The sequence below is a fragment of the Carassius auratus genome, chromosome 36 (assembly GCF_003368295.1).
Source record: "Carassius auratus strain Wakin chromosome 36, ASM336829v1, whole genome shotgun sequence".
In the NCBI taxonomy this organism is placed as follows: Eukaryota; Metazoa; Chordata; class Actinopteri; order Cypriniformes; family Cyprinidae; genus Carassius; species Carassius auratus.
Genome location: NC_039278.1, coordinates 17436583 through 17462501, shown reverse-complemented (window position 1 = coordinate 17462501; position 25919 = coordinate 17436583). Strand labels below are relative to the sequence as shown.

At 37.0% G+C, this 25919-nt stretch overlaps 1 protein-coding gene across 1 annotated transcript in view; it reads right to left on the bottom strand.

The window, feature by feature from the left end:
* Positions 1-25919, bottom strand: part of LOC113055471 (integumentary mucin C.1-like) — a 57832-nt gene that overhangs the window by 16140 nt on the left and 15773 nt on the right. Inside the window, exon 2 of the mRNA XM_026221791.1 lies at positions 17624-17977. Within this exon, the coding sequence (XP_026077576.1) occupies positions 17624-17977 (354 nt within the window). The remainder of the gene's footprint in view (positions 1-17623; positions 17978-25919) is intronic.

Here is a 25919-nt window from a genome sequence, read left to right as displayed (position 1 = left end):
CTTGAGGTGTGAGTGTTCAAACATACTGTACCTCATTTTCCTCCAGATTTCCCTTGTTCTGTTGTTTATTGACCAAAACATCTGTAATTCAATGTAGAAACATTTGACCTGTCAGATCACTTTTAACAAATGTGTTAACCTTACGCTAAATTTAAAGTGTATAAAAACACATAAACACGCGCCTTGTTGCTAGGAGACGCACGATAAAAGAAAGCAATATGTATTATAAAATCAGCTGAAAATAACATGTTTGATAACCTCAGACTGAATGGAATCATAGACTGGAGCTGAAAAATCAGAATCTGTGACCATCATAAACTACACAATTTTCTGTGAAATGTAAACTCAAATCTGGAGACTGGCTCTGACTTTCAGCAACTAGTTTTGACTCCTCCAGACTGTAAATCAGTGCAAAAATGAAGCAAAGGTCATGCAGTGTATATCAACATTTAACATTTTAGCACTTCTGATTCAGTTGTCCTGAAGTCTTGGGTTTTTTTAATGGGTTGTGGTGGATGACTAAATTTCTTTTTTTTTTTCATGTTATTGCACAACATACAGCAGTATTTTTTTTTTAAATAAGCTTTTATGTCTCTTAAAAATAGACACACCAGACAGGTAAACAAATAAATACAATGAGGATGTAAAAGCAGTCGATAATCTGCTTTTACATACTTATTGTATTTCAGCTGCAACATTCTAAATCAGACTTTCAGGGAAAATGTTTTTTACATAAAGACTTATTGGAAGCAGGTACATTTCAATCTTTTCATCAGTACTGGGGCACAGGCCCCCCATAAAAAAAAAGTGTGCCCAAATTTTGATACTCCTTTTTAATCCTGCCGTGGATATAAATGGGTATAAATTGTCTTTTCCATATAGGTGAAGGATGAACTAACTGCAGTCTAAGGGCTAAAAGTAGCATAATGTTAGTGTAATATTAACTCCACACATCATAAACCTGTCTTTTCACATCTAAAGACATTTTTAATATGACTGAATTTGTATTTAACCAAATGACAATGTAATATTAAATATTGTAAGTTAATGGTTATAATGCTTTCTTTCCATGGTTATTCAAGCAGTGTATATAAATTACAGAGAAAGCACAGAAAGAACATCTTAAAGGACATAAGCCTAGCGTGAGTTTAAGGTTTCTCAAACTCTGATTATAAATGATAAATAAATCTTACTTGTATTGAATATACATCTGCATGTTGTTTATGATGAGAGAATTCATATTTCAGAACAAATTCATAGGAGCAGAATTCAGTCATGCACTGAACAAAACACCAGCATTCCAACAATGACTAATCTGAAGGCCTTTGTTTAGCCATTGCATTCATAAACTCAAAATCGTGTGATTGATTATTTATAATCCGCAACACTGAAAGCATGTAAAAAGAAATGTGATGCAACATAAGCAGATCTAATTTTAATGCTGCAAATAACACTTTTCAGTTCATTTTCTTTCTGTCCGAAATTGATATTTAAATTGTGCAGCTGCATTTTTGTCCCAAGCCCCTGTGATTTTCAGACCTGTGGCCAGGGGAAGGCTAACCTTGTCCAGCCTTAAAATTCCAAAATTAATTTATGATCTTTCACATCACAGAGTCATTGAGACGCTACATGTGCAATAATTCCAATAATTTTATTTTTATATTTGTTCATTCACAACTGCTAAATACACCTAATGTTCCTGAAAAATAAAGCACTGTTTGGTTAATTTGTGTAGTATACTACTAATGTGCATCTTTGTTCTTATTTTTTAATAACAAAGATAAAATTAAGAAAGATTTTTTTAACCCCTCCCACTTTGGCCTAAATGTTTGCCATATATTAGGGCTGGGCGATATATCTAACAATATGATAATGCGCATCTAGCCACTAAATCGGTTTAAAAAATAAATAAATACCAGGGTGATGGCAATTTAGCAATAATCACGGAACCAGATTACTGACTAAATGCACATTCATTTAAATTATATCGTCAAGTGAATATAAAACTTACGGTTTTCTTTTTTACCTAGAAAACAATAAGAATCAATATTATGTTGTTTTTATTCTATTTTATTGTACATCACTTTGGTTGATTATCTGTTGTTATATAAACTGACATTGAAATACTTACATTTGCAGAGACAGAGGAGTCCCATGAGTCCAGACAAAACTGCAACACCAGTGAAAACCAGCACTATCAACCATAGATCTGTGTCAAAACAAACCAACACTTCAACCCATGTTTGAGTATTATGATGCATAATACTGTTACATTACTCAACCTGACAATATAAGTGATACCCAAAAGAATCACAATTTTTTTTGTATGGAAAGTAAATGTTCTGCAAATATTAGAAAAAGAATCCAGTGGTCAAATCAATTCACATATGAAAAAAGGCAAATACCTTTGTATATTGGTGAGTGTGGACCTTTAGTTTGAGCATCTAAAAATGTAAACATGAGGACAATCAGCATCACAAAAGACCTTAAATCAAGTCAAGTCTGCAGAGAATCGAAACTGGTTTACTCTCAGACCCCCGGTGCATACAGATAACAGTAGAGCCTAAACATCTAGATCTAATATATAAATGTAGATACAACTATACAATGAGGGAATGTATAAAAGACATAATAAAATTTAAAGTAAGGTTAAATAAAGCAGTGCAATGCACATGGTAGATAGAGTGCAAATCAATGAAGTGAAAAAAAGCTTATTTAGTCTGATTAAAGTGACAAATGGCAGAAGAGGGGAGGGGAGGGGAGGGGGGGCAAGTTTGGGAGGGAGTTCAGCTTCCTGACAGCCTGGTGGATGAAGCTGTCCTTCAGTCTGCTGGTCCTGGCCTGGAGACTCTGAAGTCTCCTCCCTGATGGCAGCAGACTGGAGAAGCTGTGTGATTGGTGGGTGGGATCACCTGTGATGCAGAGGGCTTTGCGAGTGAGATGGGTTCCGTAAATGTGCTGGAGAGAGGGGAGAGAGACACCAATGATCTTCTCAGCTGCTCTCACTATGCATTGCAGAATCTTTCGGCAGGAAGCATTGCAGGTGTGTGCAATAAAAGCTAGGGCTGTATAACTCGAGTCCGGTCGTTTTTATAACGTGTGAATATATCCTCTATTGTATTCTACAATAAAAACAATCAGAGCGCCTCGCTATCACTAGTTTTATTTTGATCTCCCGGGTCCGCTATTAGCTTTTAGCCCATTAGCATCAGCAAGCGTGGTTTCTGCTAACTGCGCTTACATTGCTAATACTCTATTCACACACATTACCACTGCTGTACTCACTGTTACTTGCTTTAATGGCGGATGAATGTCCCCACTCTGTGCAGCTCGAGCTCAAGGCCGTGGGGAAGCAGATTCACGACCTGGAGGTAAGGCAGGCCCAGCTGAGAGAGCGGAGAGCCGCGTTGGAATCATCCCGGGCTGACGCTCACAAGTCCGGGGTAAGTATACAGCGTGCTGTTAACAGTCCCACCACGTCTACTCCATGTGTTTCTCTGCACAGGCCCGGTGCACCCAGGACGCGATCTTCCCAGATGTCCTTCACTGCGACGCCGGGACACCACGGACCTTGGGTGCATCCACAGCGGAGGACGCGAGCCCTTCGAGATCTCCATCCGGAACCTCTTCACTCCCCTCTGCGAGACAGGTCGCGACGCTGTGATCATCGGAGACTCCATCGTCCGACACGTAAGTGCTACGTTAGCCGAAGGTAAAGTGCACACTCATTGTTTGCCTGGTGCTCGTGTTCTCGATGTTTCTGCGCAGATACCCGCGATCCTGAAGGCCGACGAGAGCCCCAGAGCGGTCGTGCTTCACGCCGGGGTTAACGCCACCACGCTGCGGCAGACGGAGACGCTGAAGAGGGACTTCAGCAGCCTGATCGAGATGGTTCGCAGCACGACGCCCACGTATCGACGAGGACACGAAAGGTTCAGGAGACTTTTTGCTTTAAATGAATGGTTGTTGTCATGGTGTAAAGAACAGAAACTGCTATTTGTTAATAACGGGATTCTTTTCTGGGAGCGTCCTAGGCTGTTTCGCACTGATGGATTACACCCCAGCAGAATCGGAGCGGAGCTGCTCTCTGACAACATCTCCAGGACACTTTGCTCCTTGTGACTAGTAAGACAATTCTCAGATAACTATTATGATGAGTTTTGTTCCACCCGCTTAAATGATAAAAGTACTTGGGCTGTAAAAACTATTAAGACTGTGTCTGTTCCCCGAATAGTGAGGTCAAAATATAATGTAGGATCTAGAAAAAATCTTATCGTAATTAAACCAGAAAAATTTAAAGTAAATGAACAAAAACAATTTTTAAAGTTTGGGCTCATAAATATTAAGCAGGTATTGTAAATGAAATTATCACAGATAATAGTTTTGATGTACTCAGCTTGACTGAAACCTGGCTAAAACCAAATGACTATTTTGGTCTAAATGAGTCTACTCCACCAAACTACTGTTATAAGCATGAGCCCCGACAGACTGGTCGTGGCGGAGGTGTTGCAACAATATATAGTGATATTCTCAATGTTACCCAGAAAACCGGATACAGGTTTAACTCTTTTGAAATACTTCTGCTAAATGTTACATTGTCAGACATGCAAAAGAAATCTAATGTATCTCTTGCTCTGGCTACTGTGTATAGACCACCAGGGCCGTATACAGAATTCCTAAAAGAAGGAAGTTACAGTTACAGTTGATAAGGTGCTAATCATGGGAGATTTTAATATTCACGTTGATAATGCAAATGATACATTAGGACTTGCGTTTACTGACCTAATAAACCCTTTTGGAGTCAAGCAAAATGTCACCGGGCCCACTCATCGTTTTAATCATACACTAGATTTAATTATATCTCATGGAATCGATCTTACTGCTATAGATATTGTACCTCAAAGAGATGATATTACAGACCATTTCCTTGTATAGTGCATGCTGCGTATAACTGATATTAACTATATGTCTCAGCGTTACCGTCTGGGCAGAATTATTGTTCCAGCCACCAAAGAAAGATTCGCAAATAACCTGCTTGATCTATCTCAACTGCTATTTGTACCCAAAAATACACATGAATTAGACGAAATTACTGACAACATGGGCACTATTTTCTCTAAAACATTAGAAGCTGTTGCCCCCATCAAATTGAAAAAGGTTAGAGAAAAACGTACTGTACCATGGTATAACAGTTATACTCTCTCAAGAAAGTAACTTGTAGTCTTGAACGCAAATGGAGAAAAATGAACTTAGAAGTTTTTAGAATTGCATGGAAAAACAGTATGTCCAGTTATAGACAGGCTCTAAAAACTGCTAGGGCAGAGCATATACACAAACTCATTGAAAATAACCAAAACTATCCAAGGTTTTTATTTAGCACAGTGGCTAAGTTAACAAATTACCAGACGCCACCTGATTCAAATATTCCATCAACGTTAAATAGTAATGACTTTATGAATTTCTTCACTGATAAAATAGATAACATTAGAAATACAATAGCGAATGTAGATTCTACAGCGTCTAACACTTCAGTTTCATCCATCGCACCCAAAGATAAACTGCAGTGCTTTACAAATATAAGACAGGAAGAGCTAAATAAACTTATCACTGTATCTAAACCAACAACATGTTTATTAGATCCTGTACCCACTAAATTACTGAAAGAGTTGTTACCTGTAGCCGAAGAACCACTTCTCAATATCATTAACTCGTCGTTATCTTTAGGTCACATCCCAAAACCATTCAAGCTGGCGGTTATCAAGCCTCTTATTAAGAAACCTAAACTAGATCCTAGTGTACTGGCAAATTATAGGCCTATTATAGAGCGCTCACGGGAACCTGCAGGAACCTGGGGGTAGGACAGACGAGGCGAGAGAAAAGGAGATGGAAGGAGGAGCGACAAGGACGAGAGAGGGGAGAGAGGAAAAAAAAAAAATTGGGGTTCCCAGACGCACTGCTGCTCGGCCCTCCACCGGCTGGGTGATCTCCTCCGCGGTGCCCGGCGGTGGCACTGGACGGCCCTCGGCGGACGGCACGACACTCCTCTGCCGCCCGGTGGACGGCGACGGCTCCTCCGATTTTGGGCAGCGGCAGGAGTCCCCCGTTCCCTGCCCCTCCGGATTCCGTCACGGAGGCGGCAGGCTCCGGCCCCCTGGCGAACGGCGCCGACTCCTCCGCTCCCTCACGGACGGCAGCCGCCCCTCCTTGTCGTGGGCGGTCAGGCAGCGAGCTCGCCCATCCCCGGCAACTCGCTCCAGCCCACCGCCTCGAGCGTCCCTGGCGGCACATACCTCGCCTGCTCGAGGGCACCGCGGATTCACCACAGCGGCGAGGGATCTTCAGCAGCGCGTCCCTCCTTCTCCCGGGTTTCGGTACCACTGTAACGATAAAAACTCCATATTCATCGGGAAGAAGGAGGAGGGAACCGGCGCACAATCAAAATGAAACTTTAATTACAAAAATAAACACAAAACAGCGCGTCAGCCCCTCACGGCGACTGACGCGCACAAATAAAAGCCAAACACATAAAATAATGTCCCAGGCCTGGTCCTCTCTCGTCCTTCACGGTCGTCACTCCAGTTTTATATCCTTCCATCTCCTACGTGGGACTCGATACGGGCGGTGGGGCGGTGGGGCACAGGTGTAGCTCATCTCCAATCACTACACCTGGCCTCACTCCTCGTTCCCACGCCTCTCGGCCCCGCCCCACTCGCCACAGTACCCTTTATAATAGCGAAATACTAATAAAGGTTGCAAGACTTTATAATTATGACATATTTAAATGATCATGTAACAGCCAGTATTTGTATCTGTAACAATCACAACATTTTTCATATCGGCATTCGGATACAATGTCGTACAGTTGCTTGATAAGACCGTTATGACTTTTTTTCGTAGTTATCACTGAACAAGTATGTAGTGTGAAACTAAAATGTTTATTAATTTCTAAAATAATATTTATCATGCAAGCAGAAAGATATCATTAAAGAAAGATATCAGACCAGACACCATTCAATGCGCACATTTTCATTAATGAAAATAGTAAACTTCACTAAACAGATGTGTGTGTGCCACGCAAACCAGCAAAAGGTAAAGATGCAAACACATAGGACAAGTAGAAAATGTATCCATATCGAAGCTGAACCGAAACTTATAAATATATACAAATACTATAACGTGTATTATGTATTATTATACTTAAAATTACTCTTGCAATGCTCTGATTTCTGAGAGATGTACAGAGAGGCAACAACAATGCGGTGTTTGATTCATTCACTTCACACTCATGACTTTAGAGCTCTCCGTATAATAATGCGCTGATCCCCTGGCTCACCTGTTATCCAGCTAACACCAGACTGTGTAAGCTTCAGCCAAGTATTCAGGCAGAATTATTCCTTGTCCGTTATTCTTTTTTTAAGCCATTATACAAGCCATTCCGAATAAGCTATTCGGCTTCGGGCACAAACCTAATTATTACATATTTTATTTTTACATGCAACATAGATAAGGTCATAGAAAGTAACAGCTCCACGCAATATTGTAATTCTAAAATTCATGTCGTACTTGCAAACACTTTGTTTGCATTATGGTTAATGCATGCTCGACTAGTCGATTGTTTCCGACAGCGCTCGACTAGTCTATGCAAGAGCACTAGTATAGTATGACAAAAATTTCGCTGTATTTGTGCGCATGCCCAGTAGAGCCTAACGTATCGCTTCTAGTCTTGCTGCGAGCATTTGTCATATCCCTAGCTTTTCATGTGTGTGTGCACTGTGCCAAGGCATCAGTCATTTACATTTTTGACCACAGACATAATGTCAGCAAAAGCAGCATTATTAAGTAAATAAAATTAAAATAAAGTATATAAAAATAATTTGACCTTACAGCTCCAAACTCTGTTCTAGAGGACCAGTGTCCTTTATAGTTTAGATCCCAGGGTCAGACTGGGGGTAAAACAAGTACTCATTACCAGGGCCCCAAAGGAAGAGAGGGCCCTTGAAAAGTATGAATCTGAAATATATTTTATTTCACCTGGATATTTTCATGGGTGGGGGGCATGGGGGCCCATCAGGACTGCCTCGGTCTCGACTAGTCCTGGACTTGACAAAACTGGACTTGAGTACAGGTCTAATAAAAGCACACTTGACTGAAGCATGATGAGTATTTTATACTGCAGGGTTTCAGTATTTGATGAAGTTTGATGAAAAATAATTTATATATGGCATAGTTATATATATATATATATATATATATATATATATATATATATATATATACACCTTACTTTTTCAGAAAAGATGCAGTAAGTTACCTGTTGTGCAGTACACTAGGGTTACAGACTGTAACGAATGCTCACCGGAAACGAGAGATCCAATTGCAGTGTTTTAATGGGTAATCTAAAAATCAATATCCAAAAATAGGCAAGAGGTCATAACCATAAATCAGTCCGAACCAGGAAACCACAGGGAACACGAGAAAGCCGAGAAACAGAAAACAAGGACTCCATCAAACAGTATGAGACAGGCTGGTATATATGGGCAGGTGATGACGATGAAAGTGAAGACAGATGAGAGCAATAACAGGTGTGCAATTAACAGTGATGAATGGGACAAAGGCTCGTGGGAAATGAAGTGCCTGCAGTGTAGAGTTGTGACGTTCGCGAACGAACCGATTCTTTTGAACGGCTCATAAACATGAACGATGGGAGCCGAGTCGCGACTGGAGAGGAGCCGTTCTTTCTATCGTTCTTTTTTCCTATGCGTGTTCATACAAATGAGCTCCGCCAGGAGACAGAACAGTTATAGGGGGAGGGGCGCACCCAGCGCAGGCCAACCCTTTATAGCGTGATGATATTAGTTATTAGTTGTGCATGCATTTACATTGCATTTTGTGTTCATTTAAAACTTATTTTAAAATCATTAAAAATGTTCTTTTGTGATACTGTACTTGTATAGAAATGTTTCACTAAAAGCTGTTTTCCACAGACATTCATTGCAGCCCACTTTGTTATTGTTCATTGACTTGAAGGGGCTGATGTCCTATTTGCAAAGTTTACAGTAGTAATAGTATGTAGTATGTAGACATTTCCATTTTATTTATTCTAATTTTATCTACTTAAAAAAAAAAATAGTTTTCTATCAAAATGTTCTTGTGTGATAACAATGTTCTTGTGTGGAAGTGTTTGTAGTAAAAGCTGTTTTGCACAGAAATTCATTGCAGCCGGCTTTGTTTTTTATGTTTATTTGTGAGTAGGTATTGTATGAATAACATAAGTCAACGTAGTTTTACACACACACACACACACACACACACACACTTTGTACTAAAGGTAAATCAAAATAATGATGTCACTGTCTAAGCAGAGGGATTTGTGCAACCCTATGGAATATAGTCGACACATGAGAAATGAGGTAATAATCAATATTTCAGAATAATTCAAACTCAGATATTGGTGTGTGATATCTGAGCTTTAATTATTTGACTACAAATCTCACCTCATAATACCTCCCAGTGATTATTTCCAGGATAAACTGAGATGCTCCCAAGCTGGCTTCTTAAAACTGACTAAATATTTAAAAAGAGCCAAAAGAGCCATTCTTTTGAACGGCTCTTTGAAAGGAACGGATCGCGAAGATCCGGATCCCCTCAAAGAGCCATAAATCCCATCACTACTGCAGTGGGGTGCCTATGGGGAAGTGAGACCACTAGTGGACACCCAGGGAAACACAGAACAGACACTGTGACACAGACATGAAAATGATCCAATTGTGCGTCCAATTGTGAAGTGTTTTGAGTGAATATTGATGTTGAAACTGCAGTGAGAAGTTGTATTTAACCAACCAAACAATGACAAACATATATTCCTTTATATTTTTCAGAAATAAACATTGTACCAATAACCACAAAATATATATATATATAGAAAAGTACTCAGGTGTAACTGTTTACATTACTTTAATAAAGTAATTTAAAAAGTTAGGCTACATTACTTATTACATTTTAAATAGGGTTGGAGAATATTTCCAAAGCAAAAATATTTTTCTTCCAGAATGACTTAAAATTTTTGCTGCTTTCCAAAACAGTACTATGTCGTAAAAGTAAAGAAATAGGAGAATGAAGCAGAATCATAGGCAAGCTTTGGGCTATACCAGGGCCGTGCACAGACCTTTTGAGGGGCATGTGTTGAAACCGAAAAAGGGCACCCCCTCCATTTTTTTTATATCAATTATATATATATTCTCTTTTTTAGCTATTCTGTTTGGTTTTATAAGCTAATTTGTATTATTTGGTTAACATGATTATGAATGACATTGAGAAGAGGGGAAGGTGAGCAATGAGTCAAGTATTTTTGACAAACTTTTTTGAAATATAATTTAAGTAATTATGTCCAACACTACGGTACAACTCAATTCCAGATTATAAGAAACTATAGCCATACCGTTACTATAACATATCCAACATGTATCAGCCTATGCTCTGGACCAGGGATGTTGGTCTCTTGAAGGTCTCTTATTAACTACACTTTCCCTAAAATAAGTCAGCAATGAAAAAATAAATAAAAATAGTGTGAAAAGTACAGTTGCAGTGAAAAACATTTCTGAAGGATCACGTGACACTGAAGAGTACTGAACTGGAGTAATCATGCTGAAAATTCAGCTTTGATCAGAAAAATTAATTACATTTGAAAATATATTCAAATAGAAAACAGTTATTTAAAATTGTAAAAAATATTACACAATATTACTGTTTTTGCTGTATTTTGGATCAAATAAATGAAGCTTTGGAATGAATCATGAATTACATTCTGCATGATAAAATATAAAGATTTCACAGAGATCTTCTGTAATTTTTTTTTTTAGTTACTACATTACTGTAGTAAACCATGTTTTACTACATTTTATACATGTCAGGACGAGCGGAGAGTATACCATAACATGATTAGCCTAAATGTTAATAAATTAAGTGTATCAGCAATCATAAATCAAAGAAGAAAATTTCTTAGAAATATATGTTATCAAGGTGACTAGGTACGAAACAGCGCGGGGGCGCACCTGTTATGATTTTTCGATAGTAAAAACAAATTATATGGTGTTGTATTACTTATCAATATATAGTTTTTGACCAGTGAATGTGTGCAAATGTGAATTTTTTTTGCCCGTAATTAAAACGGCGACGGCGCCTGCCGCTGCAGCAGTCGATTCTGTTCCCCTCGGGTTGCCAGGTCCGTGTAATAAACCCAACCAAATGGTTAATCAAACATTTTCCCAAAGTAGCCTAAATTCCGCGGATTTGGCAACATTCCCGCATGCAAATACACCAAACACACCTGGATTTAAGGAATGCAAAAAAGGACAAATTTCTTGCTACACTGCAGCATAGTAAAATGATTCTCACACTCCCGTTTATGTTCTTTTTTATTATTATTCATCTTGTAGTTGTTCCGTTATTTTTGTCTCATATTTTTACATTTCAAGTTGAAAAACCTCTCGTCCTAAATTTATTTTCAAGTTTAAGATTTAGGACGGTATTTTGAACTATTTGACTTGCCGTACATCCAGTCATGCTTCTTGCGCACGCTAGTTCTGATCGTACGTATAGTAACTCGGCAACTACGCAACAATTGTAGTATGTTTGCGTTAAGGGGATCAGACATTCCGAGGGGAACAGAATCGACTGCTACTACACCGAAAATCTGACAGCGTATGACAAATCGACAGAACACCGGCATCACATTACATTTTCATCTACAGGTTACAAACTAGTTTTTGTAACGTTAGCTATATAGACGGAGCGCTCAGTTTTTCTGTGGTAAAATGCATTTGGCCTAAATCGCATTTTATAAAAGATGAAATGCTACTATCTGCACAGGCTATTTAAGTGTTGGCTATGGCTATGACTAGATGGCAAAATGCTAGCTCTCTCTCTCTCTCTCTCTCTCTCAGGGGACGTCCCACATGTCTCAGTCAGTGAGTCAGTCAGACATCAAATAAATAAAATATGAGCCTTTATAGACGTAGTGTTTAGTAGTACTTATTCAAACAACAAGATATTTATTTACCCTTCGCAAAACTTTGTTCAGCTCCGCTGTTGTCTACTGTGCGGCTGGCAGGCTGCTGTGGAACTTCAGTTGATTCAATGAATATAGAGGGGGCGGAGTTATCAGCTTACTGACAGTTTGAGGATCGAATAAGATTTACACAAGCTCGTTTTAAGAACTTTCATTTGCTAAATATTTGTAAAACAGACAGACAGACGTAAAGGGTGAACAATAGCATTGATAAAAAAAAATAAAAAAAACACTACCAAAAAAAAGGGCACTTCGGAGTGTAAGGGCAAAAAGGGCATGTGCTCTGCACAGGTTGAGCCCTACCTGTGCACGTGCCTGGGCTATACTACTTCATCATAACTGCGTCTTTAATGGATGCTCTGTTGATAGTTATATGCATTCTGTCACAATTAAATCACAATTTAAGTCAGTTGCCTTGTCAAAGTTAAAATTATCCATATTTAGTGCAATTTAATATCGTACCATATTGGAGTGATATTAAAGGGCCTGTTGATCTTCCAGTCGCGGGTCTATCATGCCGAGAACACTGTTAATATGTTTGCATAATAATGTAATAATATATCAATATAAATATAAAGAGTACTGCTGCAGATGAGATAACACATATAACATTAAATACATATTTTTTCAACAGGTTAGCTATTAATTAATGGGACTGGGGCGGCAGTAGGTCAGTGGTTCATGTAGATTATATACAAACCGGAAGGTTGGTGGTTCTGTCTGAAAGTGACATAACATTCAGCCAAGTATGGTGACCCATACTCAGAATTTGTGCTCTGCATTTAACACATCCGAAGTGCACACACACAGAGCAGTGAACACACACACACACACACACTGTGAAAACAAACCCAGAGCAGTGGGCAGCCATTCATGCTGTGGCGCCCGGGGAGCAGTTGGGGTTTCGGTGCCTCAAGGGCACCTAAGTCGTGGTATTGAAGGTGGAGAGAGCACTGTACATGCACTCACCCCACCCACAATTCCTGCCGGGCAGAGACTCAAACTCACAACCTCGATTGCCAGTCCAACTCTCTAACCATTAGGCCACGACTTCAACTTCCGCCTCCACCTGACCAAGTGTCGAGGTGTCCTTGAGCAAGACACCTAACCCCAGCAGCACCTGATGAGCTGGATGGCGCCTTGATTGGCTGACACTGCAGTCACAGTTGGTGTTTGAATGAGTGAGTGAATGGGTGAATGTTAGGCAACTTGTAAAGCGCTTTAGATGGCCATGGGGTCTGTTGAAAGGGCTATATGAATGCAGTCCATTTACCATTTAATGATATGTCTGTTTGTGTTTTTTAGCACTTTTTATGTGTGTTTGTAGTTATAATCAAATCCTTGTCCTCTGCACAATGTGTTGTGGGCGATATTGGCCATTAGAGTGTGCACAGATCTGCACTTCAAATTTCTACTGGAAACAGTAAACCACCCGGGCACATTTGGAATACTAATTTCAACATAATACGATTTGAGACATACTAATTCTAATTTCGAATACTATTTAGGACGGATAGGAAGTGAATTGGGACACAGCTTTTTAGATAACATTTTGAAGCAAAAATAATTTTGACATTTGATGGTAACTTGGTGTCTAAGTATGTTCTTACATTCTACTGTTAGCAAAAAAAAAAAAAAAAAAACCTTAGTAACACAGCATGTAGTTATGATACTCAAATAGAATGTTTGAGAGGAAAAACATAATTGAAGTAATCATGTTAGAAATTTTTTTTTACCATATCATTATTGAATTGTGTGCTATTGCTTACCATGTTTACACATAAAGTGGATCACAGCAAAAGATGATACGCAAGCTCATTGCTCAAGCACATCCATTTAGTGCATTTACATATAAAAAAATAGCATATCGCAAGGGGAATCTCTTGTTAGATGGAATCATTTCTCAAATTTAATCCCAAATAATCGTAATAATCAGAAAATGTGTTATCAGTAACGTACAAGTTTTACTGTTTGTTGTTGTGGTTTCAGTAGTGGGCATTACAGTTAAAGGTGTTGAAAAAACATTGTGAATTTTGTAAATATTCAACAAATATTCATGAATTTGAAAGAATGAAAAAAATAAGAAAAAATACATATTTAGAAATTAAATGACTTACAGGTTGTTGTGGCTGTTGTATGTTTAATGGTTGATGTTGAAACTGCAGAGAAAATTGATCAAAATAACAGGAAGTTATCACATTATCAGTGTAAATTTGCATATTTTACAATCTTTATAGCAAATTTTGTTTGTTGAAGGTACAAGTCCTCCAAATAGATATGAAATAGAGCATATATCACATACGGGTGATGTAACTTTCATCACCTTAATATTGGTTCACATGAGCATATATATATATATATATATATATATATATATATATATATATATATATATATATATATATATATTAGTGGTCAACCGATATTTTGAAAGCCGATGCCGATATCTTGGAAAACAGTGGATCCGACAGCCGATATAAAGCGATATAATTCTACATATTAATATTTAGGAATTTTTTTATAATTTGACACTGGATTAAAAAATGCATACTTATACTTTAGATGACAAAATATTTTTCACAATTAAATAAATATTTAATTAAAATATTATTAAAAAAGGAGGTAAACCATTAAACCAACAGGGCACTCAGTATTCTGGGAAGTTTGTGTGCATTGGGAATTATATTTTTCAAATAAAGCCAGTGTAACACAGCTGGATTCGAGTAATTTTGCAAGGTTTGTGAAATTAAATGTTCATTAGCTATTCAAAGATTTGTTTAAAGTTTTTTTCAGATGCTAGGACATGTTTCTCAATATTTAGGTCACTTTTGCAAAACTCTTCACACAGTTTTCCTAACCAACTTTCAGCTTGGCAAAGCAGTTCATTTCACATTCAAAATGCACTACAACTACCAAAACACTTAATTCAGGTCTCAAATCAACTCATTCTTCCAGAAAACTAGCAAAGGTTCACAGCCGACAAACACACTTTGTCAGCCACAAAACAATGACCTAAAAAACACTAACAACATGTATCATTATACAATGATTTCTTGTGTAAAACAAGGACACATCTCTGTTTATAATTCACTGCAATATATGTTACTGGAATGAATCAGACATGATGCAGAATTCATCAATATTTTATGTAGTTTATATATTTTTATTTTTATGCACTGAGTTATTCCAAAATACAATAATTTGTATTCACACCATCCACTGATAGTGATAAAATAGTAATGCTAATCTACTAATAGTCCAATCGTTTTTATAGCAATTAATTTTAAGATTTAAAATATATGTCATTCAAATATTACTGTAGAAATGTAGCAAATTGCTGTCTTATTCAGTTTTGTATTATGTTATTGTTTTGAACAAGTTTAACAGTTTTGAAAACAGTATGTAAGCATGTGTAAACTGGCCTGTAGGTACAAAGAGTTTTGGCAGTTGTTGTGTCTGAGTGAGAAAAGAATTCATGAAATTTGAGAGATGTAGTCATTGAATGCATTTTGTGCCAAAGCAATGATAATTGATCCTCAGTTTAGACCACATAGACTTCTGTTGTGCTCACTGTGTGAAGAGTTTTGCAAAAGTGACCTAAGGCTTGAGAAATGTGTCCTAGCGTCTGTAAAATACTGTAATTGATATAAATGCATATTTGTTGAATAAAGTATTATAATGTTTGCCATTCTCTTAGTAATAATATAAAAGCAATCATTATAATACTTTTTGTATACATGAACTACTTTGTTTAACAGTTCTATCGGATTATTAGACAGACTTAACCCTATTAGACAGAACTGTTAATGACGACAGCGGACAAGATGGAGAATGTGTGCTGTGTGCACTCAGGTGCTGGCTTTCTCAGTGACGTCAAAATAAAAGTTCTGCCTTGAACACATTGTCCAAACCGAAAACCTTATGGGCCGATTGTCGACCACTAATATATATATATTTATGTGTAACTTACTATGGACTGTCACTGGATCAGAGTAAGCAGATGGTTTTTTAACTTGTTCCTTCATCACAGTGTAGAAGCAGCTTATTCTCACAGATGAACTCTGACCTCCAGACCAAACACTGATCTGAGATCCAGTGAGTGAGATCTGACATGATGAGCTCACTTTTGAGTTACTTTCTCTTCCATTTACATAGAAGTAACACTTCTCCATCTTCAGATCTTCAGTATTCTCACAGCTCAGCTCAACTGTGTCTGTTTCCAGAATAACTGAAGCAGACGCTCTCAGCTTGGCCTGAGGAAGATCTGATGAACAAAACCATTATAATGTGTTTAGAGATCTCTCAGAATAGAAGCATGTGACTCTTCAGAAAGTTGCAAAAACCTTAACATTCAGTCCTTTTTTAATTGTCACGTACGGTGATACAGAAAACGAGAAGAGATCCAAGTGCAGGTATGAGTCTTTATTAAAGGGCAAATCCAAAAGGGTAAACAGTCCAGGCAGGGTCAAAACCAGAATATCCAATAACATAACAAAAACCCACACAGCAAGAGCAGACTCAGGAAAGTATCACACATAAGACAAGGACTCCGGGACACAGACTCAGACAGACCGGGTATAAATACACAGAAGGATAATGGGGGAACTGGAGACAGGTGGGGAACAATCAATTAACTAAAACAAGGAGGAAGGTGACCAAATAAGGGAACACGAAGTGATAAGGTGACAGACACCGAGGGAACGGAGGACACCTAGTGGAAACCCAGGGAACACAACCCAGACACTGTGACAGTAATGTAAAATTGGTTGAATTCTGTGTGTTGATGGCGTTAGTTGATTTTGAGATACAAACATCTATTCTATACAATAATAGCTTAGCAACACTTTTATTGATTCACTCATATTGATTGACACTCATGTAAACTAACTGTCAATCAGTGAGCAATGGCTCTTTATTTGCATCCTGTTCATTTTATTGCTACTGTGTAAAAATCATAATCAAGTCATAATTAGTAAGGCACATGATGATCTTATATAGAGCATATCTGTAAGATACTTTAATTAAAATACTTTAAATAAATTATAAAATATGTATAAGTATTTTAATAAGTATTTTTGTATTCGTAGAATTAAAAAGATGCTGCAAAACATAGAGGAGAACTGATTTTTTTTTTAAAATTTTTAATAATATAGACAATTCATTTTAAAAAAATCACTCTTGTTTAGTTTCTCCTCTCATTTTAGGCAGAAATTAGTTTCCATAGATGTGTCAGTCATAGCCTGTCTCTATGAGATCTCAACTATGATCAAATGTATTAATACTTTCTTCCTGTCTAAATGTATCAGATTGTTCACTTATCAAAGTCACACTGTAGTTGGAATGTGCCTGAAAAGCAAATACAAGTTATTCTCATTAAATTGAGTTAACAGATTACAGATTCAGTGCCTGATACACTGATCTATGACTGGATTTCTCTTTTTGATAAATTTGATTTTTGATTTCATAATATCCAAAATAATAAATTTGGCTAAAGATTACAGGCATCTCTAATCATTAAATGTGCTCATGAAAAAAATCATAATAGTGATAACTCACCTCTGATGGTGATCGTGTCTCTGATGGTGATGGTGACTGTGATGGGGATTGTGTCACTGATGGTGTATGTGTCACTGTGTGGTGATCTGATCTCAGGTTCAGTCTTGAGTGAATAAACACAGCTCAGCTCTCTGCTGTTCACTGATTGTGTGAAGAGTTCACTACGACTTAAATAAAATATACAAAGCTTCCCTCCAGACTGACTCCAGTGAGAGACACGGTGAAACAGAAGAACATCATCCTCAGTGTAGAGACTACAGATGAAATCAGCTCTGACTGAAAGTGGTATTTCACATGCTATGAAGAGCTGGTCATCATTATCACTAACACTGATGAAGGGTTTCTGAAGGGAATCTGTTTAAAGAAAAATTATCAAGTTATTAAAAGCACAGCAAATTTCTTAGACAGAAGAACAGCAGTGAAGTATCTCACCAAGAACCATCACTGTGGCAGGAGGAGAATGAGATGATGGTTTATTGTTGCCTCCTTCATTTATTGTGTAGTAACAGTTAATGTAGATTGATTGAGGTGATTTTACACCTGCCCATCTGAGCACTTCAGCACCAGTGAGCTCGAGCTGACATGATGAACTGACTTTTCTATTCTTCTCTTCTCTGTTTTTGGTGAAATAACACTGACTCGCTCTAACATCTGCTGGAGTCTCACAGCTGATCTTCACTGAGCTGGACTCTCTAATGACATCTGGAGATACTTTTACAGTAGGAGATTCTGAAACAACCCAAAAAAGATCAGTCTCTACATTACATCTCCTCGCCGACAATGTTTACAAACAAAATAATATTCCAATATTAATCCCATATTTTTGGCTTCTAAAAACCCAAATAAGACGACTTCTGACTATTACAAAAATATTTTACTATATTACATATATCTAATATATCAGATAGGTTCACTACTGATCAATATGTTGAAATATTTTCGACAATGACACTGTTCACTACAAATCACTTACTGTAAGACTGAATCTCCGTCAGGAGCTGAAACACTATGAAGATGAACAACTCCATTACAGCGAGAGTGAGAGAAGAGACAAGACTCACACAATGAGTGAATTAGGAAGTAACACATCAGACCACAGGAAACTGAATGTTTTGAGCAGTGTGTTTTATGAAGAAAATGAACATGATTAGGATTTCACACTCACAGTTGTGTGCACTTTAACATGTTAGGCAACTTTTACTCTAGTACAGTGTGTCAGAAGTTTAATTAAGTTTTAGATGGACATAACTTTGATTTACAAATTTCACCAGTGTTTCTCACAGTGCTTACAATTCATTCACAAACAAATTACTCTTATGAGTTGGTCCTTTAAATTAATAGTTCAAAAGCCTCACAAACTCAGAACTTACAACTTTGAAGCAGTCTGACACCCCAAACCAAAACAGCTTTTAGCTCAACATGATTTACTCACTGAACTCAAAAACCACATCAATGTATCTTTTTCTTCAGTAAAGCAATTAGGCTGCTCATACCTGATGTGCTACCAAGAAAGCAATATATATATATATTCTCTCTTTATGTATACAAACCTCACATTCATCTTTGTTCAGGTTTATCTTAATCTTTTATCACATACCATAGTGATCAGGTTCATTATTTCATACACACAGCTGGTCACAGTGTTCCCCTTACAGGTACACTTTTGATCCTAAATGCAAAAATCGAATCAGATAATCATATGGAGGCAACTTCATTATGCAGACAAAAGCAAGCAGTTCAGATGGTCATTGATCTTAAAGTTAAAACAAAAACAAAAAAAAACAGACAAATCCTGTAGGTTACTATGATAATTTTCTGACATCTGTATGTTAAAAGCAATGTGTGTTACAATAGTTTAATAAAGAAGTGTATACATGTAGACTAAATATGTAATACTTTAGCAAAGGAAAGTTTTGAGGGGCAGACAGAGGAGGTTACAAGAGATGATGTTTCTATCTGGCAGGAGGTGTAGTATGGGGAAGTCGTGGCATAATGGTTAGAGTCGGACTGGCAATCGAAAGGTTGTGAGTTTGAGTCTCTGGCCGGCAGGAATTGTGGGTGGGGGGAGTGCATGTACAGTGCTCTCTCCACCTTCAATACCACGACATAAGGTGCCCTTGAGCAAGGCACCGAACCCCCAACTGTTCTTACCCCCAACTGTATTTAATGTAATTAAATACATAAATTATATTATTGATTATAATTATTTAAGCCATTGTTATATTGCAACAAGGGAATGAATATGCATTAATTCACTAAATCAGATTAATTATGTCAGATTAATCATATTTTTTTTATTATCATTCAGTGCTGTGAAAGTGTTAGTCCCCAGTATTGCATATCCCTTAAAAAAAACATATTTTAATTTATTTTAAGAAAAAAAAATAATAAATAAATGAATAAAACGGAGGCATGTAAACATTTAGTGCGGTCACATTGTTAAATATGTTTTTACACCAAACATGTAATTTTGTCGAAGCAGACGGCGTTTAAGTGTATTGTTGTATGTTACATTGGTGTCGATCGTGTAAATTAATTACGGTGATGTGTCGTTTTCTCGTAGTCGTCAATGTCGAATATTTGCACAGTTGAGAAAGCCAGTGTGCCACTGCACATGCGCGTGCACATTGCTTGACCCCACAGCCTCCTACTGGAAAAAGTAAAGCAGAGACTAGAGATTTATAAAAACTTAAGTGTGTGTGTATACACTGCTGTTTAAAAGTCTGGGATAAGTAAGATTTGTAATGATATATATATATATAGCTGAATTTTTCAGCATCATTACTCCAGTCTTCAGTATCACATGATCCTTCAGAAATCATTGTTGTCAATGTGAAATCAATGTGTTAAATTGATAAAATCACAGGTAAAAAAATAAATAAAAATAAAAGTAAGCATCAAAACGGTTTCCAAAATTCATAATAAATCAGCATATTAGAATGATTTCTGAAGAATCATGTGACTCTGAAGACTGGAGTAATGATGCTGAAAATTGAGCTTTGCATCACAGAAATAAATGATATTTAAAATTATTTAACTTTATTTTAAATGGTAATAATATATATATATATATATATATATATATATATATATATATATATATATATATATATATATATATATATTAGTGCTGTCAATCGATTAAAAAAATTAACTAATTAATCGCACAATTTTTTAAAATTAATCGCGATTAATCGCAATTAAAAGACTGAAACTTTTTGGATATGTAAATGTAAAATGTAAATAATTAATGTAAACTCAAGACAAAGAAACTATTTAGATTCAAAATATGATTGTTTATTGGAATTTTTGTTTAACTTGTAACACAGATTTTCTTATGTAAACAACATACCTGCAATAAACCATCAATATCCTCCAAATTAACTGTTGGCTTGAAAGCCATATTTATTACAGAAATAAAAACACAGGCATGTAAGTACCATTTGAATTTCAAAACAATCAATGCCAATAAAAAACAAAAATGATTTCCATGTTGAATTCTAAGTGGACTGCAAAAAAATTCCAAAGTATAGTCATTGCCAGTGCTTTAAGTGGGCCGGTATGCACCGGTACTCAGTACCGCCACTTCCAAATATAGCTCTTGAGCGTACCGCCACCTCTCCGTGCGCCCAGAACGTGCTTGTAGCGTACCGGTACGCTCATTTGGACATCTGTTTTAATAGAGGTTTTAATCTTTTACCTGCACTGCCGATTTTCAGAGCGCCCTTCACAATGCAAGCTTCCTAATTCATCCCACCCAGAGCAGAAACTACATTACCCATTCACCCTTAAGTTATACAAGTGAATAGCGCATGTGTCGCTTTTCCCACTGTTAAGTGTCAACAACTCAACGTGGCCGGAGAAGGTGTGTGAAACTCGTTGTGAGTTATACTAAAGCAAAATCTTGAGTATTTATTGTCTGATAAACATTAAAAACTGTCTGCGGAGGTTGAGTCGTCCTGCAGCCCCCGCTGGCTGTTCATTGGCTGCAGCATATTTTTTCTAAGTTCTAAAAAAATACCGTAGACGGCAAGGCACAAATTTAGATATTCATTTATCTAATTAATCTATAGCCTATGCACAAAGACAATATGATCTTTTTGTCCCCCTTTTGTTTTAAAGCTTGATGAAGAGAGAGAGCGCAAGTTGCTGCAGCTGAGGAGGACAGTGATGCACGCGCACAGGAGTGATTGACAGTTCGCGGCACTGTGTACAAAAAATACTCCGCTACACAATTATTTCGTTATTTTCGTTTAAGCTTATTAACGTTAGCGTTACAGAAAGGTCTGATTTACGCACTGTTACAGTCATTGTTTTTTTTGTTTTTTAAACAATGACATTTGAGTTCATGATTTTAATGTTGCTGTTTCTTGTGGCAGACTAAATGAAGAGTAATGTTTCTTGTGGCAGACTGAAGAGTAATCCGGCAGAGTTTTATACTGAAACTTTCCGTCTAAAAGTCCTTCCTTGGTCTTATCCATATTTCTTTGCACGTTGAACACACATAGGCCACAACTGGAAATAAAAAAACTGCAACCACGTTAATTGCGTTATTTTTTTTAACGCGTTAAATATTTCAAATTAATCGAATGCGTTAACGCGCTAATTTTGACAGCACTAATATATATATATATATATATATATATATATATATATATATATATATATATATATATATATATATATATATTAAAAAATTGTCAAATAAATGCAGCCTTGATATCGGCGTTAACGTGCTGCATTAACGAGAGACTCTTACCTGGCGATAAAAAAATTATCACCGTTAATCTATTCTCAAAGTTGGGTTGGGAGCTGGGTCTATACTAACCAAGCTATGATGACTTTCACCTTGATATTTTATATAACTGACTCGCTGAGGACAGCCTAAAAAGATGCTCAGGACAGTTGACGGGCCACTGCTGCGCATGGTCACAATCTTATCTTTCTCACGTGTTTTTAAGCCGTACCGCTTGTTGATTTAAATATTTAAGCATCCAAAAACAAGACGCGTAAAAGCTGAACAGAGTAGCTGGTTACTCAAGCGCTGTGTTCGGTGTGGAGAGAGTGAGAGAAAGAGAGAGCCGTGTATCACGGACAGCGAACAAATACAAATCGCAATTTTGTATTTCACAAACAAAAAGATGCGAAAGAGGCCAATTCAGTACTCGCGGAGTTCTGGTGTTCAGGGCTCAAGCAGAGAAAGGCGTCTTGAGATGCTAAAAATAAAAGCATTTTCAAGTGTTTTGAAAATAAATTGTAACCATTAATCTCCAAGTACAGCGTCCCTGGGAAGCCCAAACAAAGATGATTGGACTCCGAGATGAAAATAACAGCGTTTCAACGGAATGGCGACAGACACAAACAGCAGCTCTTCCTTCTTCTCCGTGGGAGCGCAACAAGACCACTCTCTGTTTTTTGTGAATTCATGTGGGCGGAGGTTAGTCAAAAAACTGTTTTAGTGACGTCATTACTACAGGAACTAACAGGTAGTTTTTTGTAGGCGAATTCTGTTAAATAAAATATCTTGCTTGGCATTGAATTTTGAGCTTTAGAATTTTACAGATATTATTTATACTCTAACAACAACATTACAAACTAACTAAAGTTTAAAACATGGAATCACGAAGAAGGGGACCTTTAACAAACCTTAGTAGAGTCAAAAAACAACAATTGAGTTAATTGTACATGAAAAAAAATGCCAAAAAAAATTGCATAATGCCACTTCAAAAACACCACCCCCTTTAATTAGGATTTAATAAGTCCATAAGACTGAATCTATCAATCAGAGAGCAGCTGCTTAGTACAACTCAACATATAGATCTTCTCTTAATTACAGTTTCTCAAACAGATCACAAACGTGTTTGAAACGCAATGTTGCATTTTCAACCATTTATTTATTTGTTTGTATTTTCTATTCTAAAATATATCAGAACAAGTTCATTAATTCAAATTTGATCTTTTATTACTCACCAGTGGTGTCAAAAGTACTGGCATTCATTACTAAAGTAGAAGTATAGATACTAGGGTTTAAAAAGACTTTTGTAGAAGTTGAAGTATCAACTCAAGCTTTTTACTCAAGTAAAAGTTTAAAAGTACTGGTTTAAAAAACTACTTAAAGTATAAAAGTAAAAGTAATGTAAGGGGGAAAAAATGCCATTAAGAACAAAAGCTTAGGTCGCACCACAGGGGCCTATTGTGCACTACCCCACCTCCTCAAAAAACATTTTTCTAAAGGCCATAGGCCATAATGACTATAATGTTATATTAAAATGTTCATGTTGAAAAATTTGGGATGCACTAGGCTTCCTGTTTCAGCCGCATATATGAAAATACAAAAATGGTGTGCACATCCCAAACATCCAATTAGGACGCAGGTGCAAGACAACTAAATGATATAGACAAATAAAGAAGTGAAGTCTGAACCCTGAAAACTACTGCTCCAGAGGAATTTAATAAAGCAACGTTTCGACCTTCAGGTCTTCATCAGCCGCATATATGCCCATTTAAAATGAACGCACTTTAGTACAATGCAAATAAATTAAAGGACTAGAGATATGATGACTAGTTGCCAATAAGTATTGTTATGGTGCAAAAAGACAAACTTCAGAGGCTTGTCATCAATAACTTTTAATGGAATGTAAATGTACATCCAAACTTAGCTGCAGGAATCTGCGAGGGCAATGGACAAGAACATTGGTGCAGGCTTAGTAACAATTACTCTTGTAACGTTGTCTATTTACAATAAGCATTATAGTGCTGTCAAAATGAATGATTAATCTAAGTGATTAATCAAAAACTAAAACTGAAAAAGAAATCATAATCCTGATACTTTCTTGATTGATAGCTTCTTGTATTCGGTACATACGTCTGCTATGTCCAGTGTTCGGGGGGGGGGATGAGTTACAAAGTTGGTATAGCCTACTTATCACAACATTGTCAATCGCATCGTCAATCGAAAACACTAATTTATTAAAACGTCTCGCTACCGAACTACCTACAGTAGCTTAATTTGTGGAGGACGAAGAAAAAACACTCATTTGGTAAATGAGCCAGTGAGAAATAATAACTTTTAAGTAGGGTCCAGTGCCTTTTCAATACTTTTAAAATGGTACCAGCTCCTAAACGGTGCCTGAACCGATACTTTAAAAAAAAGAACCACAAAAAAACTATGGATAACTTTAAAGAACATTACAAATATTTAAAATAAATCCATAGCTTGTTGTGCAAGTTGTGCTTCCCTTAATCTAAGGCTAATAAATGTATTTCACAATCTGGGTCATTATTTAATACAAAACCACACATAATGTTTCTACTGTATCTCTGTCACTCTGATATTTAGTTAAGATGAGTGCTGTATGTCACTGTCTTAAATCAGTTCTGTGAATTACTGTATGGTCATTCTTTATAAAGTAGCAACAATGTCGTTTTTAAAATACAGTACTGTGCAAAAGTCTTATGGAAAAATTAGTATTTTCGCCCCAAAAAGGGTTTTAAGCCAGTTATTTATATCTTTTGCTGTAGTGTGTCAGTAGGAAATATCAGTTTGCCATTAATTTTAATAATAATCTAGTGTGATTTTGAATGCACAAGAAGTTTGACAACGGCAAAATGAATGTTTGGAAATGTAAACTGATATTTTATATTGACACACTGCATCAAAATATATAAATAACTGTCCGAACACCATTCTTTTAAGTGAAAATACTAACGTGTCTAAGACTTTTGCACAGTAGTGTATGTATAAAGTACGTACGATTAAATTAAGTATATTTAAGTAAGTGTAATTAAAGTATGTGTTCGTTCATATGTGTTAAGGGCTAGATTTTCGCTGGAGGAAACGGCTGTGGTGTAATGAGCGAAAACTACCTCGTGACCTTTTGTAAACTGTATTTATGACAAAGAACTGCACAAATATGGATATTCTAACAATCTATCGATAAACAAATACCTTGTGTCCTCTGTTTGTTTAAGTGCGCATGCGCTGCTCCGCTCGCGGTCTGCGGATTGAAGAGCGCGCTGAAAGACGGGAGGAGACCGGTCTGACGCTGGTTTCATGTGAAATTTAAGCGGACTGACTCTGAGGCAATCGGGATACCGGTTCCATACCCAACCCTACTTTTAAGAAATATATTTTTTGATAAACAAACCCAAAACTGTCTATGTCCTGGCTGGACTGTGATGTGATTTGTGTCACGTGCAGGTGCGATGGATCGCGTACAGACCAATAGGGTGTCGGAATGGTGTATGTTTATACTTCTCATCCAACCACAATCAAATTCACTCCATCCGGATGGCG